Genomic DNA, 18,407 nt, shown 5'->3' on the forward strand with positions numbered 1-18,407 from the left:
TCCTGTGCCCAGTGGTTCAAAACCGGCAAACTGGCTTACAGCTTTCATCACCTTGTGAAGTGCTGCTCCTCGGTGAGCAGCCCTGCAGTCCCCTTCCCGAGGCTCCTGCCACACCTGGGGAGATACCCTGTGTGGACATGTCTCCTGTCCCTGGCTCTGCTGCAGAGGTCTAGGGTAGCACACGCACCTCAGAAAGTGCTGCGGTCCTGCCACCGTGTCCCCACGGGCTTCCCTCAGCCTCCTGCCACCACGCATCATCTCCTTATCCCATGCCCGGCCCCCGAGAAGGGAGTTGCACACACATGGGGGCCTCCTGCCCCGGCTTCACCGCCTGTGTTTCCAACCCCCGTACAGCCAGGGGGTGAAAAAGCAGGAGCTGCGGGGCCGACGGGCCCGGGTGGGTGTGTGTGGGGGGGAAGCGTCCCCCGGCCAGGGAGGGGCCTCTGGCCTTGCGGGGAGAGACCCGCGGGGCCGGGGCGGCAGGCAGCGCAACGCGGGGGCGAGCAGGCTGGCGGGACCGGGGGCATCTCTGCCCCTGCCGTGCCCTGCCCTGCCCCTGCGCTGCTCCCGCCCCGTCCCTGCCCCTGCCCCTGCCCCTGCCCCTGCCCCTGCGCTGCTCCCGCCCCGTCCCTGCCCCTGCCCCTGCCCCTGCCCTGCCCCTGCGCTGCTCCCGCCCCGTCCCTGCCCCTGCCCCTGCCCCGTCCCTGCCCCTGCCCCTGCCCCTGCTCCTGCCCCGTCCCTGCCCCTGCCCCTGCCCCGTCCCTGCCCCTGCCCCGTCCCTGCTCCTGCCCCTGCCCCTGCCCCTGCCCCTGCCCCTGCCCCGTCCCTGCCCCTGCCCCGTCCCCGCCCCATCCCCGTCCCTGCCCCCGTCCCCGCCCCTGTCCTGCCCGGCGCGGGCCCGGCCGTGTCGGGGCGAAGCGGGACGTGTTACTGTGCGCGTGTGTCGCGGTGCGCGTGTCCCCCCGCGTGCGTGGCGCCCCACCTCGCCGCCTCGCCCCGCCCGGGGCCGCCCCACCGGGAGGAGCCGTCCCCTCCTGTCCCCTCCTTCTTCCCCCCCCCCGGCGGCGGCGGGGGGCGAGGGCAGCGGGAGCCGCGGGTGGCGGCGCAGCGCAGCGCAGAGCGGCAGCGGCGGGAGCGCGGGCGGCGGGCGCGGAGCCCCCGCGCCATGGGCGGGCGGCGCGGAGCGGCGGCGCTCAGCCGGCCCCGCCGGGGGTAGCCGCCCGCGCCCCGCACCCGCGGAGCCCGGCATGAACTGAGGCGGGCGCGGAGGATGGCGAGCGCCCTCGGCCCGCGGTGGCCCCTGCGCCCGGCCCCGGGCGGCGGCGGCGGCGGCAGCGGGGGGCTCCTCTTCGTGCTGCTGTGCGCCTCGGCCGGCCTGCCCCGGAGCGGCCAGCAAGTGCTGCGGATCGGTGAGTGCCGCCCGCGGGCCCTGCGCGCTCCGCTCCGCGGGCGCCGCCGGCTCCCGCCCCCGAGGGCTTCTCGCTCCCGGGCGCTTCCCCTCCCGCCGGCCCCGGGCGCGGCGCGGGTGCCTGCTGGTGCCGGGGCAGCGGGACCCGCGCTCCTCCCGCGGGGTGCGGAGCTCGGCACAGCCCGCCGGCAGCCGCCGCGCCGGGGCCGGGGCCGGGGCTGGGGCTGCGGGCGGCGCCGGCTGGGCAGCCCCCAGCCCGTGGCTCTCCTCGGCGGGGCGTTTGCCCGCCTCGTGTGCGGTGCTGCCGCGCTCTGCGGGGCTCCGCGGGTGCCGCTTCCGAAAGTTTGTCCCGGTGCGCGGCAGCGGGACGCGGGAAGTTGGGCGCGGGGATGCCGGCGGGGGCGGAGCGGAGCGGGGCCGGGGGAGCATCCCGGGAGCCGCCGCGGGCGAGGGGGCGGCTCCGCTGAAGCGCTCCGCGGCAGCGGGTGTGGGGTGCGCCCGGAGCCGGTCGAACCCCGCTCCCCGCGCCGCGCCGGCGGGTCCGCAGGAGCGGTTCGGTGACCTTAAAATGCGGCCGAAAAGTGCGGAGGTGCGCTGGGGCGGAGCGGAGCGCGGGCAGCTGCAGCGTGCGGAGGGGTAAGCTGTTAGGGTGGGGGACGTGTTTGCCCCCGCTTCCCCAACCCGGGGCGGGGGGAGCTCCGCGAGTGCTGGACCTACGTGTAGCCCCAGAAAACAGGAATTTATTTTTAAGTAGAAAACTCCGCACCATGGAAACGGGGCTCGGTTCACAGGAAGCCTCTCGCCCTACAGTGGGTTTCTTGTGCCAGTCAAGTGAGACAGTGAATGCAAAGTATCACAAGAGTTAGGGGTTAGGAGAAACTGTGGAAAAGATGTAGGCAGAATCTGTCACACGTCTGTTTCTCTGCCTATCCCTCTTTTGCTTGACAAACACTGAATATGAAGCAAAATAGAAGGAGAAAAGAAGCTGTTTGTGCCACCTGGGGAGATGCATTCCGAAAGGCTGTTCCTCTTCGAAGTAAAGGATTGATGCCTTTTGGCCCGGCAAGCATTAACCCCACTCAGCTTTCCTCACATGAGTTCGTCTTTAAACATTAAGTGGAAGGCTCCTGGTATGCTTAGAGAACAAGGGACCCGATGACTGAAACATTTAAATAAATTAAGGGGCACAGTCCCTCAAAGTGCTGAGCAAAGGCAAGGGGTGGGAAGAAAAGCTGAAGGCACTCAGCACCTTGCAGCTGAAAATTTATAATTAAAGTTCATAACTGCACATATTCAGTGTGTGCTCATTTTTTTCTCACGGGATGCAGGTGAAGTTTGCTGTTTCTCAGCTCACCACTACAGTGTAACCGTGCCACATTTGGAGCCGAGGGGAATGTCAGTGCCCATGCACAGAGCACGGGAAGCACAAAGCTTTGCGCTCTCACAGATGGGTAAATTCAGGGCCAACAGAACTTGTGGAAGAAAGTAAACCATGTTCAAATAACTTAGTTACATGCTACATCAGGATGCTTTGAAAATACACAAGCATCATCACTGCTAATAGGCAGCCTTAACTTGCTTAGCTTTAATGGGAATAAGGAAAAAGGAGCATGACAGAGTTTAAAGGGAAACATACTTGCTTGAACGTAGTCTAAATGCTTAGCTCTGTGCAGGATGAAACCTTGGCTTCACAGCTGGCATCAGCATTGCAGGGACCCAGGCAGAGATTTAGGGTGTGCACTCCTCCTCCCTCTGTCCACCTCCCCATTGCATAACTTTACTGCTTCTGTTTGGTCTAGCGAGGCTCTCAGGCAATTGCCCACGTTGCTTTTCCCTAAAATTACTCTGCGTGGTTTGTAGACTCTCTCCTGCAAGATCTGTGTGTATCTCTTGTTCGGATTCACTCTTTCAGTGCATGCAGCGACAGTACCCTAATACTGCTTTGATCCTGTTATTTCCACCCCAATATAAACAAAGATAAGTACGACAAACTGCTCAGCTTTCAATCGCAGCAGCCACATACACGTCCAAAGAGATGCTGCCAGAGAGTGAATGCTCCTTGTGTGTTATGTGGTTGTGAATGCATAAAATATTAAATGTATTCTTATTACAATAGTTATCCTGCCTATAAAGTAATGATGTTATAAAATATTAATCCTTCACATCCATTAACAGCAGCAAGTTTCTCCATGGAAGCTGTCACTTTTAGAGGTGACAAACAGAAGTAATGGCAATAACTCCTCCAACACTCTTTGTGATAACATAAAATAATCTCAAAGCATTTCCGACAGTGAAGAAAATGCTATTAAGCCATCAGATTTTCTTCTTCATGTTCTAGTTAATTAAGGAGAGGAAAGCACTGCTATAGAATGGTGCAGCAGTTTGCACCTGAATTAATACACTGGTAGTTTAATTGCATTTTCCACTGTTAGGGAGCTTTTGGATGTGTGTTTTTTTGTTGTTTTTTTTTTTTTTTTTTTTTTCTGGCTTATAATACAAATGAATGGATTCTCTTGTTGGCATTAAATTAGTTGAGAAAGGACATGAGAGCGATAGAAATTCTGGCTATTTCTCAGCTACTTTTCTAGCCATCTAAACAAGGAAATGAGGGATGGCAATATGACCAGTAAAACTAACTCATTAGGATAAAAATAATGGATTTTGAGATAAGATATATTTTTCAGTTTCAGGTAATACAATACTTAATTTTTAGTGTCTTACTGAGTATTTCTTTCATGTTCATGTTAAAAAGCTTTTCCCTTGTTACATGAACTAATAGAGCTGTCCAAGGAAATACCATCTTTATCTACACATAACCCACTATATTATATTATATGAAGTTATATTTAAAGTTCATTACTTTATATTTTTTATTCAATGCCAAGGAATTTCTGATTTTTACGCTGAGTCAATCTAACCTTATCTGTCCTACTTGTACCGCTTATATAAAATAAATGAACTCAAATAACAAGGAAGAAAAGAAGTTAAGACAAGCAGGTGCTAAGTTGCAGAAACAGCTTCCAAAGCACTGAAGTCTCAGCAGCAACAAAATTTATTTGTTAATACTGGGCACAGAGCTTTCTCATTTCTTACTGTATATCCTTAAGGCCATTACAATTTCTGGCTAGGTTATAAGAATATACTTCAGCAATATTACATGAAAATCTATAAATGGTAGTCGTTCAAACTACGCTGAATTAGAACTAACCGATAGTTGAGAAAAAAGTTATTAACATATCACTGGAGTTAATTAAAAAGAATGTGGCAGTTTCAACAAATACCTGTAGGAAGTTATACTTGGATCAGTCTTGGAATTAATCTCTAAAATTAGCAACTCCTGAAAATAAGCCAATAAGTGATTTTTAGGTTTCATAGAAGCTGCTTTAGGTGATGAAATAGATAGCCTTCAGTTTGTACTAGAAGTAATTTTCAGTAATTTGTGTTTCTGAACTGAAATGGAATATTTAAGTGTGTGTTCATACTCTGCACTGATTTATTGCTTACTTAAGCAAAATTCCCAATGGTTTAGTGAATTGTGTTTTCAAAGATGCAGGATTAGCCCCATAATATTTCTCTCCAAATATTGAGAAACATACGTTTAAAACAGACACACGTAAGTCAGCATAACCTGAAAAATATTATTTTCTAATAAGGTAAAATTTTCAATTTCAATTGGAATCTGTTTCAAAATATAGGTCTCTATTTCCCCAAGCAGGGCTAGAGCTGTGAGGTTTTTCCTGCATGATATTACCGTTCCCACATTGCGAGAATGATAAAGACAAAAACCTAATTAATTTCACCACAAATTTGCTACTTTTTGTCAACTCTTTCTGAGATTTTGTTTGTGAAGGGAATGGTATTAATACGCATTTGTATGTATATCATATATGTGTACATATAACACATATAATCAGTGTTATGTGGCAAAGCCTGTATTTGGAAAGTCTCAATCAGATTTGAACATAACTAAAAATGTTAATTTTCAAAAATGTTTAAATGTTTCTTACTAGGTGTCTACAAGTTACCCTATTCCATAATATTATGGGAAGTAGGACTGCATTTTCTATCATTAGATGATGATGCATTAACTACATTTTGTTCACCAGCTCCTGAGTGCTCAGTTTATCATTTCACTGTAATACAATTTGCCTGAATTTCCACATTTTACACTTAACAGAAAACTAGTTTGCTACAAATATTTCTAAAGGATTGCTACTAAGACATCCAAACATTAATTTTTATGCATCTTCCTCCTCACTGGATTTGACAGTACTGTACGAGCACAAGCCAGTGCCCTGGTTGGCTTGCATGCTTTAAATGGGTAATCAAGTTAATAATACCCTAGAAAAGGCAGATGAAAATTGTATTACCAACACCTTAGGAGGGCACTCTAGCAAGGCTACACTTGTGCAATGAAATGTCAGTGGAGCCAAGGGGCCTCAGTGCCTACAGGGAGCTCAGGGAAAACACGTTGATTCCACGATGATTTGCATGATTTCACCCTAAATTATTAAAATCAAAATCTCATTGGTGACGTCTTTGTGTTCTGCCATTTAGGCTTGATGATGCAGAGGGGCGGGGTACTTCGAGTTCCATACAGTTGTATTTCCAGGCTTTTATACCATGGAAGGCATTTGTCGTACTTGCTTGCTTTGTTGGAGAGTATTAAAAAGTTGTGAAGCCAGTGCTCAGCTGATGAAATGAGCATCCTTTCAGTGAAGTCAAGGGAGCTCTGCCAGTTTGAATTGCCTGAAGAGCTGCCTGGGCATACTTAATGTATGGAGAGTGAGGAAACTTTTGTAATTCCCTCAACTGACATACCTACTTATCACCCTTCTAATGGTGGGTAGGATCCGACAATGTCAGGTCCCATCCGTCTTTAGCTCATCTTATGCAGGTGTACCTACAGAGCGTTTCTGAAGCTTGCCTCTGAGGCTGAGCAATGGTGGGCATGGGGTGCATGAAGCTTGCCAGCCTTGTGGTGACCCACTACTCCGTCAGCTTGTGGTGCCTCAGTAAGGGTGTTTGCTGAGCGGCTGTGCCATGGCCAGAACATCCTTATTGCTGGGGCTGTGGAAAGTCCTGCTCGGGATTTGAAGAAATCATGGAGGAGACCTTTACTTTCCAGAAAATCAGCGGTTTGTGTCTCTGTTGTCAGCATATACCTACATCCTAAATATCTGCTTTAGTATGAAATAGATGAGTTTGTAAAAGTGCATGATAGACTTCAAATAGTCTATAATAGTGTGGGTTGATGATTATGCAGCAGGCAGCCAGCCACCCAGGGCTGTATTAACAAAAACATCGAACTTGAGTTGCTTCTGTCCTGGACCACTGGTCAGTAAAGGCTGATGGAAAGTAACAAAGGTCCTGAGACCAGACAATGAAAACTAAGGAAGCAAGGCTGGATTTGCCTAGATTGGATCAGAGCTAGGATGGTTTAGACAGTGCTGAGGGAGATAGAAACATTTAAAAAACACATCATGAAGATATGTTAGTCCTGCCTTTCGTGTCTTGGGAGATTTGTGGTTAACTATGGGAAATTTAACATAGCTATCTTGGTGAAAAGTCAGGCGGGTTGTAGGAAAATGAAATGGAAGGCAAGTCAAGGCATTGATATCTGTGCTGTCGTATTTTAATAGTTTCTCTTATACAAGGCACATCCTAATGTGTCTCTGTGCAAAATAGGTCCATAGTGCTGCAGTGAGCTCCAGGTAGGCAGATAAATAGGACATCCTGCTGTGGTTCACCAAGGCTTCAAATGCATTTATGTAACACATGTGCATCAGTTCAGACAGTTAAGATTTTGGTAAAATACAGAATGAAATCTTCAAAACAATGAAATCAATGAAATTTTGCCAAATTATAAGAATTTTTTATCAAATATTTTGTTTATGCAAAATGTTTGATGCTTAACCTAGTACTTTTTCAATTAACAATTCGTGCACAGTACAGTGATCATTGCAGGGTGAACAATCCTTATAAACAGAATTTATATTAATAATATAAATTTCTCTGAATTTCATTTTTTCCTTAATGGTCTGTTTGTAGTGTTCAGGTATAATAATTTTTCTTAAATTCCTGAGACTTTCCTATAAATCCTAATTTCACTTATTCAGAGGGCATTTGCCTCAGCATCAGTTCTTGCTGTAACTATAAGCTCCTCCATATGGCCCTGTCTTTGCTTAATATTTTCCATTCAGACTACAAGTACAATCTCAATGCTGTTTTTTCATTACAGTCTGTTTTGTAGATCCTGGTCAGTAATAAAGCTTAAATCCTGCTTCTCCCCCAAATATTTTAAACAACGGCCTCTAATCTTCTTTTCTCAGAAAGGCTTGATTTGACCAACTAGACTATAGATTGTACTGCAGTAAAAAAAAAAAAAATATCCTATCCAAGAACTGATTAGTTTTACTCCACAGCTTTGGATCTGTAACCTGCAAGCCCAGTATGTCCTAGTTTTTGGTTGACTTTAGATTTTAGTTTACAGTAATGAGTTTATGATTTTGGGAAAGCTTTGCAGTAGGAATGTTATTAACCTTCTCTCTCTCTTTCTTTCTCTTTCTGCTGAAGGTGATACAGTATTATCTAGAACATGATTAGCTTTCAAATGATGAATTTGCTTTCACTGAGCAAAATCAAAATTCAAAACTAAATTCATTATTACAAATAGGCATCTTTTTTACTTCAGCTAAAGGAGTGAGTATCTGATAGGGCTGCTAAAATATATTTCCTTTTTTACTTTTTTTTTTTTTTTTTTGTTATTCTTCTGACAGTGCAGAAGGTTCCTTATATTATCTTTACAGCTTCACCCATACCAAGACACTAAATTAGGGTGGCACAAACATGGGGAAATGTGAATCAGTTATATGGCCTGGCAGTATGGACAAAGAGAAGTGGTCTCAAAGCCTCAGTTTTGACCTTTTTTTCCTTGGGTTCATCAGGCTCTTTACAATTACATCTTCTAGTTGTTTTTTCCTTTGGGCTTGCAGACTGCACCACCACAAGTTTAAAAAAGGACCACTATGAATTCGGTTAGCGTTGAAATTGTTCCCACATTCTGCCATCAGATCTGCACATACAAACTTCCTCTATTTAAAGGAAAATTATGTTACAGCACGTTGGTTCTGGCTGGGGTTCAGGACCAGCCATCCTTCCATATTACTAAATGGCACAGAGATCCTGGTGCAATGCTGAATAGGTGGAAGTGACAGTCGGCATCCAGAATTACCTCTAGAAACGTGGAGCAGGACTTGTTTTGAGTGAGCAGGTATGTGAAATTCATTGTTCTACCTACAAATGAAGGAGCAGTGAAACTTAACAACAGCTGTTATGTCCAAGCGACACTTCTAGAAGCATTGTCACAGATGCTGAGGCTTTGCTTTGGCTCTCAGGTGGAGAAGTAACAGAGCCCTGCCTGAATTCAGTGGTATAGCACTGAGGCCTTAAAGTCACTGTGATTTTTGCATGCTGTCCTACAGAGGAAAAAAATTCCCAACAAACCTAAACCAACACAAACCCAACACTCTTAAAAGATCAAGCATGCTAAAACACAGTAAGAGCCATTCACTAGGTTAACTAATACAGGCTTTTCAGCTGTAAAAGTTTTGGACAGAATAAGCAGGAAAAGACACGTAGTGTGTGCTGTGGATCAAAGGGTTTGGAAAAAAAAATGCTATTTTAGAAGAGCATTATTAGGTAGCTGTAAGAAAACAAGAAAAAATGTTTGAAGATATGAGTTTATTCTCCCCTTCCCCTGGGATGAGTGATGGAGCACAGCGCTGCCAGGATGTTTGTATGGCGCTTGCTGCCACTCACTTCTACTAAAGATCACCTCCCCATCCCCTCCCAGGGAGAGATGTGTCATTAATGTCCACAGCATGCAAGCCAGATCCCCAGGTGAGTAATTAGGCTTGCCTAATCTGCCACCGCTGTTTCTGCAGTTAATGGCAGCCTGTAAGTCAGCCCAAAGTATCCTAAGTATTACTTTAGTTGCTTACTTCTTTAGTGCTGTCTTCTGCTACCTGAGAGCTTTGGCTTTCATGGTCCGTGAGACACATGGCACACAGAAGCCAGTAGGTTTCTAACTCTGCTTTCCTGCAGTGAATGAATAGCAAGAGCAGCCCACGCATCCTGGCTTGCAGCTATGACTCTAAGCAGGTAAATCAAAGGATGCTACTTCTTTTTACAAGTCTTGCCTTGCTATAGCTTTGCCTAGCTATAATAACACTATTACTGTGTATTGTAATTCAGTAGAACAATTAAAACAATGAACAACTACTATGAATCGTGCTATCTTTAGGTGAAGCTGTATTATATAAATTGAGTTTAGCGTGATTCGGCAAGACAGTACTGAGAAGAAAATCTGTATGTACCTTATATTCTTGTATCATATAATTAGAAGGCAAGTCCGTGGATACTGGTGCTTTTGGAGTCTACCATGTGGTGAAGGGTTGTATTGAACTAGTTTTCTTACTGCTTTGTCTCATGTAGTATAAACTGTGTTATACTTCAGTAAGAATTGTAATGAAAAATAACAACACAGATCTTCTGAAGCAGTAGAGCTCAGAGTACTTCACAAAGCACATACAATTAATTTTATTTTATGATTGAGGAAGCCAATGCCAGATAGCTAAAGTGTTTTGCTGGCAGACTTGCGGCAAAGCTGGGAGCAACTCCAGGTCTCTGGAGTGCTGTCACCCCAGACCTCTGCCCACTGCATCATAACTTTGACATTTCCTTATAGTTTGTGTATTAGCTGAAGATTTGCATAGATACTTTGGAAATTAGTAGTATGAAATGCTAAGTGTTGCCGCTACACAGGCCCAAGTGTATTTAACTAAATTTATAAGTAGGTGTTTTATGGACTGAATGGTTTGCACATGCTTGGAGCTCAGCCTTGGATGTGCAGGGCAGAGCGGACAATGCTGAAGGTTTTCCCTGACACCGGACGGTTCTCTGAAGAAGCAAAGCACATGCCTTCCTCTCCCGATCTGGGTAGTTGCCAAATAGTAGGTGCTCGCTCTGACCTTAGCAGAAGCTCCCAACATCCATGATCCTTGGAAGTGTCTGCTCAGGTTTCTGCTGAGCATCTTTTCAGCATGGTTTGCCGTGTCTTCTCCAGCCTTCGGCTTCGCATCTGCCGAGCAGGGTAGTGTTCTGCTGAAGATAAGGTGTGGTGAGTCTTAGCAAGGATGGACACCTTTAGGGTGCAGATTAATTTCGTTTTTTTCCCCCCGTTTTGGCAATTCCATGGCACACTATGGCACACTAAGCCCTCTGTGATTATGTACATTTTGAATACAGAAACGTTTTGCTGTTTATGCCCTTTCTAGAAGGAACTTATGTACATTGGCAAGGTGGTTAAATGTTTTACTAGGCTGCAATTCCCAGGCAAGTACAGCAACCAGTGTGAACTGGCCTGACTCGTTCTCTTGCATTGTGTTTGTTCCAGCACATTGTTTCCCTTTTCTCCCTGAAGAAAGGGTCTAAGCAGTCCGAAAGAGGCTTTCAGAGCATTTGAGCCATGTGCAGTGATGTAGACTGTACCATCAAAATTGCTGAAGTCTTTATCAAATATTCAGGTATCCTTATAAAATTCTACAGCCCTTAGCTAGGAATTAACTCTGGCTTCAGGAATTACACATCTCAGTGCTTACAGCCCTTTGCTTTCACTGTCTTGGTCTCATCCCTGATGAAGATAGGGAGAACTGAAAATTAGATGCACTGAGATGTAGATATCCAGAGGACCCCCCCCCAAAAAAAAAAAAAAACAAACTTTTGCTTTCACAAAAAGAACCTTTTCTCTGCTTACATTAAAGTAAAAAAATACCAGAGAAGCAAAAGCTTAGGACTGGTGGAATGTGAAAAGTAGTTTACATGTAATAGTTCATTTTTGAGCAACTGCAGATTAATCCTGATTTCTTTGGAATGGTCCCAACAGATTAATCTCAAGACATCTGAGTCCATGTCAGGCTTAGAGGCTCCCTATCAGTAGTCAGAGAAGAGGAGGCCAGGTTGCTGCAGCAACAGTGTGACACATGTAAAACTCGGTTTGATTATGTCAGTATCACAGAGGAAGCTGTTTAAAAGTTAGGTCAGGTTTTTTAGCTGTACTATACTTTTCCAGAGACTGTCAGTCACTGTCAGATTGGCCAATGAGTCAAAATGCATGATGAATAACTTCAGCAATCTCATGTGGATAAAAAGTTAGCTGTCCACATAAAATAATATAGTAATAAGCTATTGAGAACTATGAAAGAAACTAGTAGTAAGCCACTTAAGAATTCTTCCCTGCAATTTGGAGACAAATAAAATTATTGGTTCCATTTCTGATTAAAATATTTTCATGTTTTTCTTTTGAATGCTTTTATTCATCTTAGGATTCAGAAGGAACATATGGAATTACTTAAATATCAAACAGATGATCTTTGATAGTCTTTTGGAATGGGAGATAAATGAGTAAAAAACTTGTACAGGGCACAAGAGGGACATGGAGTCACTGCTGTACTATTTTGCCTTATGATTCTGCAAATGGATTTTGCATGATAAGCCATGCTCATGCTAAGAAAAATGGCTTGCTTAATAGAATACATTATCCCCAATTTATTCGTCCATACTTAAAAATATTAAATGCAAAAGGCTTTAGTAAAGGAGCACAGTAAATGAGGCAGAAATCCTGAAGAATGATATATAGTTAGGTGATAAAAGATGGGATTTTGAAGTTGCTCAGTCAACATTAGTTTGATATTTCCCATCTTCTGGGGTTTCACTTTTTAATCTTACACGTTTATATAAAAAAGCTTGTGGTGTCATTCTCTATTGCTGTGTAAAAAAATCAATCAGAAACACCAGGAACATTTCCCACTTGCCTTGCGGGCACAGCAAGGATCGCTAGTGCAGTGCAGGATGGAGACCCGTGCCACCCATCACCAGTCAGTCTGGCTGTTCTCCCTATGTACCTGGCCCTAGAGAAGGACAAGACAGTTCTGCTGGTGTTTTTCCAAAAGGTATTTGGCTGGGTGGCAGTACAGCAAAGGGGCAGCGCAGGCTCCTGGCTCCAACGGCTTCAGGAACCAAACCAGGCAAGGAACATGCTTGTCTCTGCAGCTCCGGGCAACGCGCGTTGTGCAGATGGGGTACGGTAGGTGCCTCCCTGGGCACTGGTAAAAAGCTCACCCTGACTGCCGTTGGGTTTTAAGTCCCTGTATGAAGATATTTTTGATGAAAACATTCTTTTCTTGCTGAAAAGATTATCAGGATGTTTGTAGTTTGGGCAAAAGACCTGTTATTCTCGGGAACAATTAAAACCTCCTGTATTGAGTCAGAGACATCTGCAGGACAGGGGAAATGTCACTGTAGATGGCTAACATTTGACAGAGTTATAAGCAGCTAAAGACAAGGTTGGATAGTGGGCAGTGTCTGGAGTCCTTTCTTACTGACAGCTTCTGCAAGGTCTTACTGACAACACTTACAAAAGACGAGGTAGAGCTCCCCGCTGGGAAAGCTCTTTTGCCTTGGCTGGGGTGAAGCACTCCCAGTGGCTGAGTGGTCACCAGCAGGAGCCGTGCCAGCACTGCAGGTCCGATCTGGATGGTCTGAGTGTCAAGTCTGCTGTCTGGTGAAGGGCCGTGGCAGCTCGAGGTGCAGTGAGGGGATGGTGTCCTGCGGCAGTGCTGGCAGCTGTGGCAGGGCAGTCTGGCTTGGCTGGGACAGGCCCGCTAGGGCAACCCAACACAGGCCATTCCATCTCCTGCCATGCTGCGTGGTGAAATACCACAGTCTTTACGGTGACACGCCGCTCCCATTACTGGAGCTCTGTCTGCTTAAATAAACCCATTAAAGATGGGCATTTGTTCTTTCTTGAACAAGTTTCCATTTGTTTGTCTGCTAATGGCCAAGTAGTGCAGAAAGGACAAGTACAAAGTTTCCCGCTTCTGCATTTGGAAACGGTTGGGTGAAGGTCCCTCTGAGGACACGCAGCACTCTCGTCTGTAACACGCGTTCCCTCAGCCTGGTGGCAGGGACAGGGCAGAGGGTGAGCTTGTTGCAGAGAACGGCTTAGTATCCAGTGTGTATAAGCCAGCCTGTGTGGCGACTTTGAAAAGAGACCGCTCAGCTTGTGTCTGTGCTGAAATTCTGTGACAGTGACTTGCTGGTCTGTGATCTGCCGCTAAGCCATCACGGTGGTGACTTCAGCGCTCACCCACCCTTCGCTACCACGCACAACAGCCCATGGGGCCGAGCAGGTGCCATCGAACGCGGAGTTCAGTGTGCACCTGGCTAAAGATTTTGTCCACAAAGCCAAAGGAGTCCACAGCTACAAGGAAGCCGAATGTCAAGGCAGCTCAGTGCCTTGAGCGGATTGCTTCTCTGGGCAGGAACCTTTCATCTTCCCAGCCTTGTCCCCTCTGTTTCTGTTTCACCTCTCTAGGAGAGTGGAGGTGCTCAGCTCGTCTGGCCACATGCTCTGGCATATGATTTGATCCTTCCACCAAGGCCACTGTCAGAATTTTGATGTAAAAATGATGTCTCTCTTCTTGCTATCTCTGGTCCAACAATTTGTACACAAAAAGCTTTTTATTCATCTGAAGCTACTTCCTTTCGGCTATGCCAAACCACCCCAAAAACTTATCGATGGGGCACCACAGCTAAAGTCTAATATGAGCTGATGCTTTTCTGAATGTAACTATCTTGAAAATTTTCATTTCACGTCCAAATTGTTTACTTATCTGCTGGAGACATATGTTAAGAGAAGTTAAGGCTCTGTTGCTCAAGGTGCATTTTAATACAGGGGAAGAACTGCTTTGGGTATTTCACATTACATCTTTTAGCTTTATCTGGTGCTGTAAATTATAAAGCTGCTCCATTGAACTGAATGAAGATTAAATTTTTGAACACTGTTTTCTGAAGAATGCAGATTTTTCTCTTTGAAATGAAGAATCTGTCCTGCATCAGTGTCGCTCATTGCATACTTTGCTGCCCAAGCCTGCCTTTTTTCTGTTAGGGTGCCAGGATGTTCCCTGGGGACCATGTCTCGTCGTTGATCCATGTACTGACATTAAAAAGCATCTGCAGATGGAGTCAATGTGGGATGTGCCCTGAACAGCAAGTGGTCTGGGGAACTGTAATCCTTATGCTGTCATCTTGAAATCAGAATTGTCATGAAGGAAAACCAGCAAGAAACAGTTTCCTTCTCATCTGTGCAGACCTTCTTCTGTAGATGCCTGATGTATGTGTGATACACGGATGTGTTTTTTAAAAAACAGTTTCTTGCAGTGTCCAAGTGAAATACTTATGCACTGCTGTTTTACCCAGACACATGCCTCTATCAGGCTGCGTTCCTGGCTTCCAGCCCTCCTCTCTTAGCTCTCCCAATGCGGGGAGATCTCATCGGTGTTTGTTTCCTTCTGTGCCTAACGCCGGCCCCTGGGAGGAAGCTGAGTGGGTGCCTCCTTTAAAGCAACATAGTACCAGCAGGATCAGGTGTTGTAAACAGTTCTGTTGCCTCTGTATAAAAGGATTAATTCAGTCCCGTTTCCTCTTACGGATTGTCTCCCACGTATGCACATGTGCAGACAACAGCCAGACACTACAGCTGCCCCAAATGCTGCTTGCTCAAAATTGCAGCACGACTGTCTTGTGCAGACGCTTCACAGGGCTGGAGGTTGTTAACTGGCGTGGGAAGAGCACCAGCATTGAGGTTCCCGATGGCCTCTTCTCTGTGTTGGCCTCATCAGATTCACAGGGGAGGGTGGCGGGGGAGACGTGGTATCATGGTGTATCTCCTCCCCTTGTGACAGTTGCGCTCTCCTTTTGGGAGCAGCACATGGAGGAGCAACAGTGTGTCTTTTACATTGAAGAAGCAGTGGTGGCAAGCACGCAAGCAAGTGCTGCAGGCAGCGTTTTTCTGGGTGAGTGGGTTGAGGCCACGTCCACTTCGTCAAATTCTCCATCAGCAGAGACACTCGGGATGTGCAGAATATGTCTCAGCCTTTTCAGCAGTGCTGGGGTTAGCACAAAATTGGAGGAAGAGGAAGAAAATGTTTTCTACTAATTAGATGGCTCTATGCTTTACGCCCTCTGGTTCTTTGCTTTAAATGGGAAAGTTTCTGCGTGTAAGCAGATCACTTCTGTGTTGATCAGTGTGTTTCATAGCCTATTTTATATAGGCAAAGTTGGTCCAGTTTTCCATGATGTATTGAAATACTTTGCATAGCAGGATAATGAGTGAGGCTGATGAGGGAGAAGAGAAGTGTTCTTCTAAAATCCAGAATATTTAATACAGCTACTGTTTTATGATGACTTCTGTGCTAATTTATTTCTACAAGTCTGTAAGCAAAAGGGTGACGAGTCCCACCTTTTCTTCTGTTTCACAAAGGTAATTTCAGGAAGCCACGCCATGTATGTTTGTCCTGAGCATTTCTGTGAGTGCTAAATTGTTATCATGTGTTGTCGGTAAACAGGTGAATCTTGTTTCTGGGCAGCTGTACTTATCCTTAGCACTTTCTGCTGTGAGAAACTTCACCAGAGTCAGGCTTGGTTTGCCTTCTGGGTTGCATGTTGTTTTACAAGTATCATGTGCAAGAAAACAAGAACTTTAGAAATAACGCTTATGACTTCCTGAAACTGCTCCCAGAAGCAAACACAAAATGCTGCCCAGCAGTGAGGGGAAAAGTGTCAGAAACCACCCTGAGAGCACCCAGCTGAGGGGGGCAGGAGGGGCTGCAGGCTGCCCGCAGGGATCCCCCGCAGCCCCGGGAGGGAGCACGCCGGAGCAGGTACCCACACTGCAGCTGCGAGGAGCCCAGGCTGGAGCAGGTGGATATGCCCTGAAGGAGCTGTGGCCTGTGGAGAGCCCATGCTGGAGCAGGTTTGTCCTGGAGGACTGCAGCCCATGGAGAGGACCCATGCTGGAGCAGGGCAAAAGTGTGATGAGGAAGGAGTGGCCGAGAGGAGCTGTTGTGGACTGACCACAACCCCCTGTTCCCCATCACCCCTGTACTGCTCAGCAGGGAGGAGGTAGAGGAGTTGGGAATGAAGGTGTAAAGTTGAGCTGGGGGTGAAGGTCATGGTTTAATTTGTCTTTCTTTCACATTATCCAAATCTATTTTCATTGGCAGTAAATTAAATTAATTTTCCCCAAGTTGAGCCTGTTCTGCCCACAACAGAAGTTGTTAAGCTGTCTCCCTGTCTTTACCTTGTCCCATGAGCTTTTTAATCTTAGTTTTCTCCCTCTGTCCTGTTGAAGAAGGGGAGTGAGAGCATCTGTCAGCGAGCCAAGGCCAACCCACCACAACTAGGATGTGGAATAAATGAGAAGTATTATTTCTACGGCATTTATATTGGATTTGCTCATTTTTAGCACCTTCTAGTAAGAGTGTGAGCCCACCTTTCCCCAATGGCTTTTAACTGTTGTTATAAAAACTGGAGTTTCTTAGGTAGGAGACTGAGCTGCTCTGTGATAGCAGCTGACTATGCATTTGTACCATAAGAAATGGGATTTTTAAATAATTTAAATAACTGAGATGGTTTAGAAGATGAAAACTTTGCTGGGGAGCTTTTATTAATGCTAGAATTCCTGGCTTTTGTATTTGCAACTCAGCTGTTTGCAATGCCAAGAGCATGTTTTATTACAATTCTTGGAATGATGCACCGATTCATGGTGTTTTATAACTATGTAATATGAATGTAAATTTATATTAGTAAACTCTCTTCATTGATTATTAGACCCAGAATTCCAAATGCACAGGAAAAATCTAAATGAAATGTAGTTACTGCTTGTGCCAAATTGTCAGTTTTTATATCTTGTTATCACTGCTGAATTAATCCACATTGGAGAATTAACAAGAATCAAAGCAGCATTTTAAAAGGAATATTCAACTTTAGTTGCACATGTTAGAATTTTAATACACACAAGTCTGTTCCTTCATTACTCCTCTAAGTTAAAACAGGCAGGTGGGATATAAAGAAGTGATGGGCAGCCATGCTTCCGATTTAACCCCTCGAAAGCAAGGCTTATTAAAATGTTGATTGCTACTAAGTAAAGTAGAACTGACTGGCTCCTTTAGCATACATCGTACATAAAATCACTTCCAACTTTTGGCAGCGCTGAGGGAAGCAGGCACAGACTTTCTTAAAGGTTTAAAGCTTGGTCCTTCTTCCATAGCAGTCAATCTGTATAAACTTCATTGGCAGCAGGTAAAGCCCAGTGACTGCATATACAGATGTTTGACGTGAGCTTTAAACTGCTCATCTTTAGCAGATTTAGCTGTAAAACTTCTTTGAAGACCAAGCACTCGCTTTTATCTGTGAGTTGTTTTGCAGAAAATCTGTGAGAAAAGGGGGTGCAAAGTCATCTCTTCCGAGTCTCTGTTCTTTGTTTTAAGAGACAGACCACTTTTTCTCAAGTTCGGGGTGGGGGTGTGGGGAGAAAGAAGAAGACCCAAAGGCCACTTTAGCTCTGCCTTTCTCAGAGTCAGTGGAGCTGTGGCAGTTTATAGTCATGAGTTTCTGGCAAACATGTTATTCTGACAGAAAGTGAACAGTTGGGCAATTTACTGCACCTCATCCAAACCGCGAATGAAGGTTCTGGATTCCATTAGTTTGAGGAAATCAGAGGTAAAAAGCCTCCTCCTACTTCCTTTTTCTCCAGCTGCTGATTTTGTCAAGGTCTCCCACTTGCACAGGTCTCCTTCTCTGCCCTGCCTGCTCTTACCAAAGCAGAGGCAGAGGCATGGAAAGAATGTCAAAATTCACTAGTTTGTAGTAAGAGCAGATGCTATCAGGTGTAAGTTATTCCAGCTGCTGATGGTGCTGTAAACAGTCCTGAATAAGAGCTGGAATGTCTTCTAGCCACAGATTCTAGAAATAGCATTATTATTTACATACAATCACGTGGTTGGAGCTAGCACAGCAAACACTAAAAGCACCAAACTCTATTTATATAGAAGAATGTCTTGTTAGAGAGGAATCTTCCTTTGCTTTATGCAGCTTA

At 45.8% G+C, this 18,407-nt stretch overlaps 1 protein-coding gene across 5 annotated transcripts in view; it reads left to right on the top strand.

The window, feature by feature from the left end:
* Window positions 1-891: 891 nt before the first annotated feature.
* GRIK1 (glutamate ionotropic receptor kainate type subunit 1) overlaps window positions 892-18,407 on the top strand; it is a 174,534-nt gene continuing 157,018 nt past the window's right edge. Inside the window, exon 1 of one of the 5 annotated variants that reach the window (XR_013926211.1) lies at window positions 892-1,409. Coding sequence is in view for 4 of the 5 variants with exons in the window: in XM_080376540.1 (XP_080232666.1) it covers window positions 1,271-1,409 (139 nt within the window). In the remaining variant the exon portion in view is untranslated. The remainder of the gene's footprint in view (window positions 1,410-18,407) is intronic. The other 4 variants (XM_080376540.1, XM_080376538.1, XM_080376541.1 and 1 more) reach the window with 4 other exon arrangements.

Source organism: Falco punctatus (genome assembly GCF_963210335.1).
Source record: "Falco punctatus genome assembly, chromosome: 2".
Classification (NCBI taxonomy): domain Eukaryota; kingdom Metazoa; phylum Chordata; class Aves; order Falconiformes; family Falconidae; genus Falco; species Falco punctatus.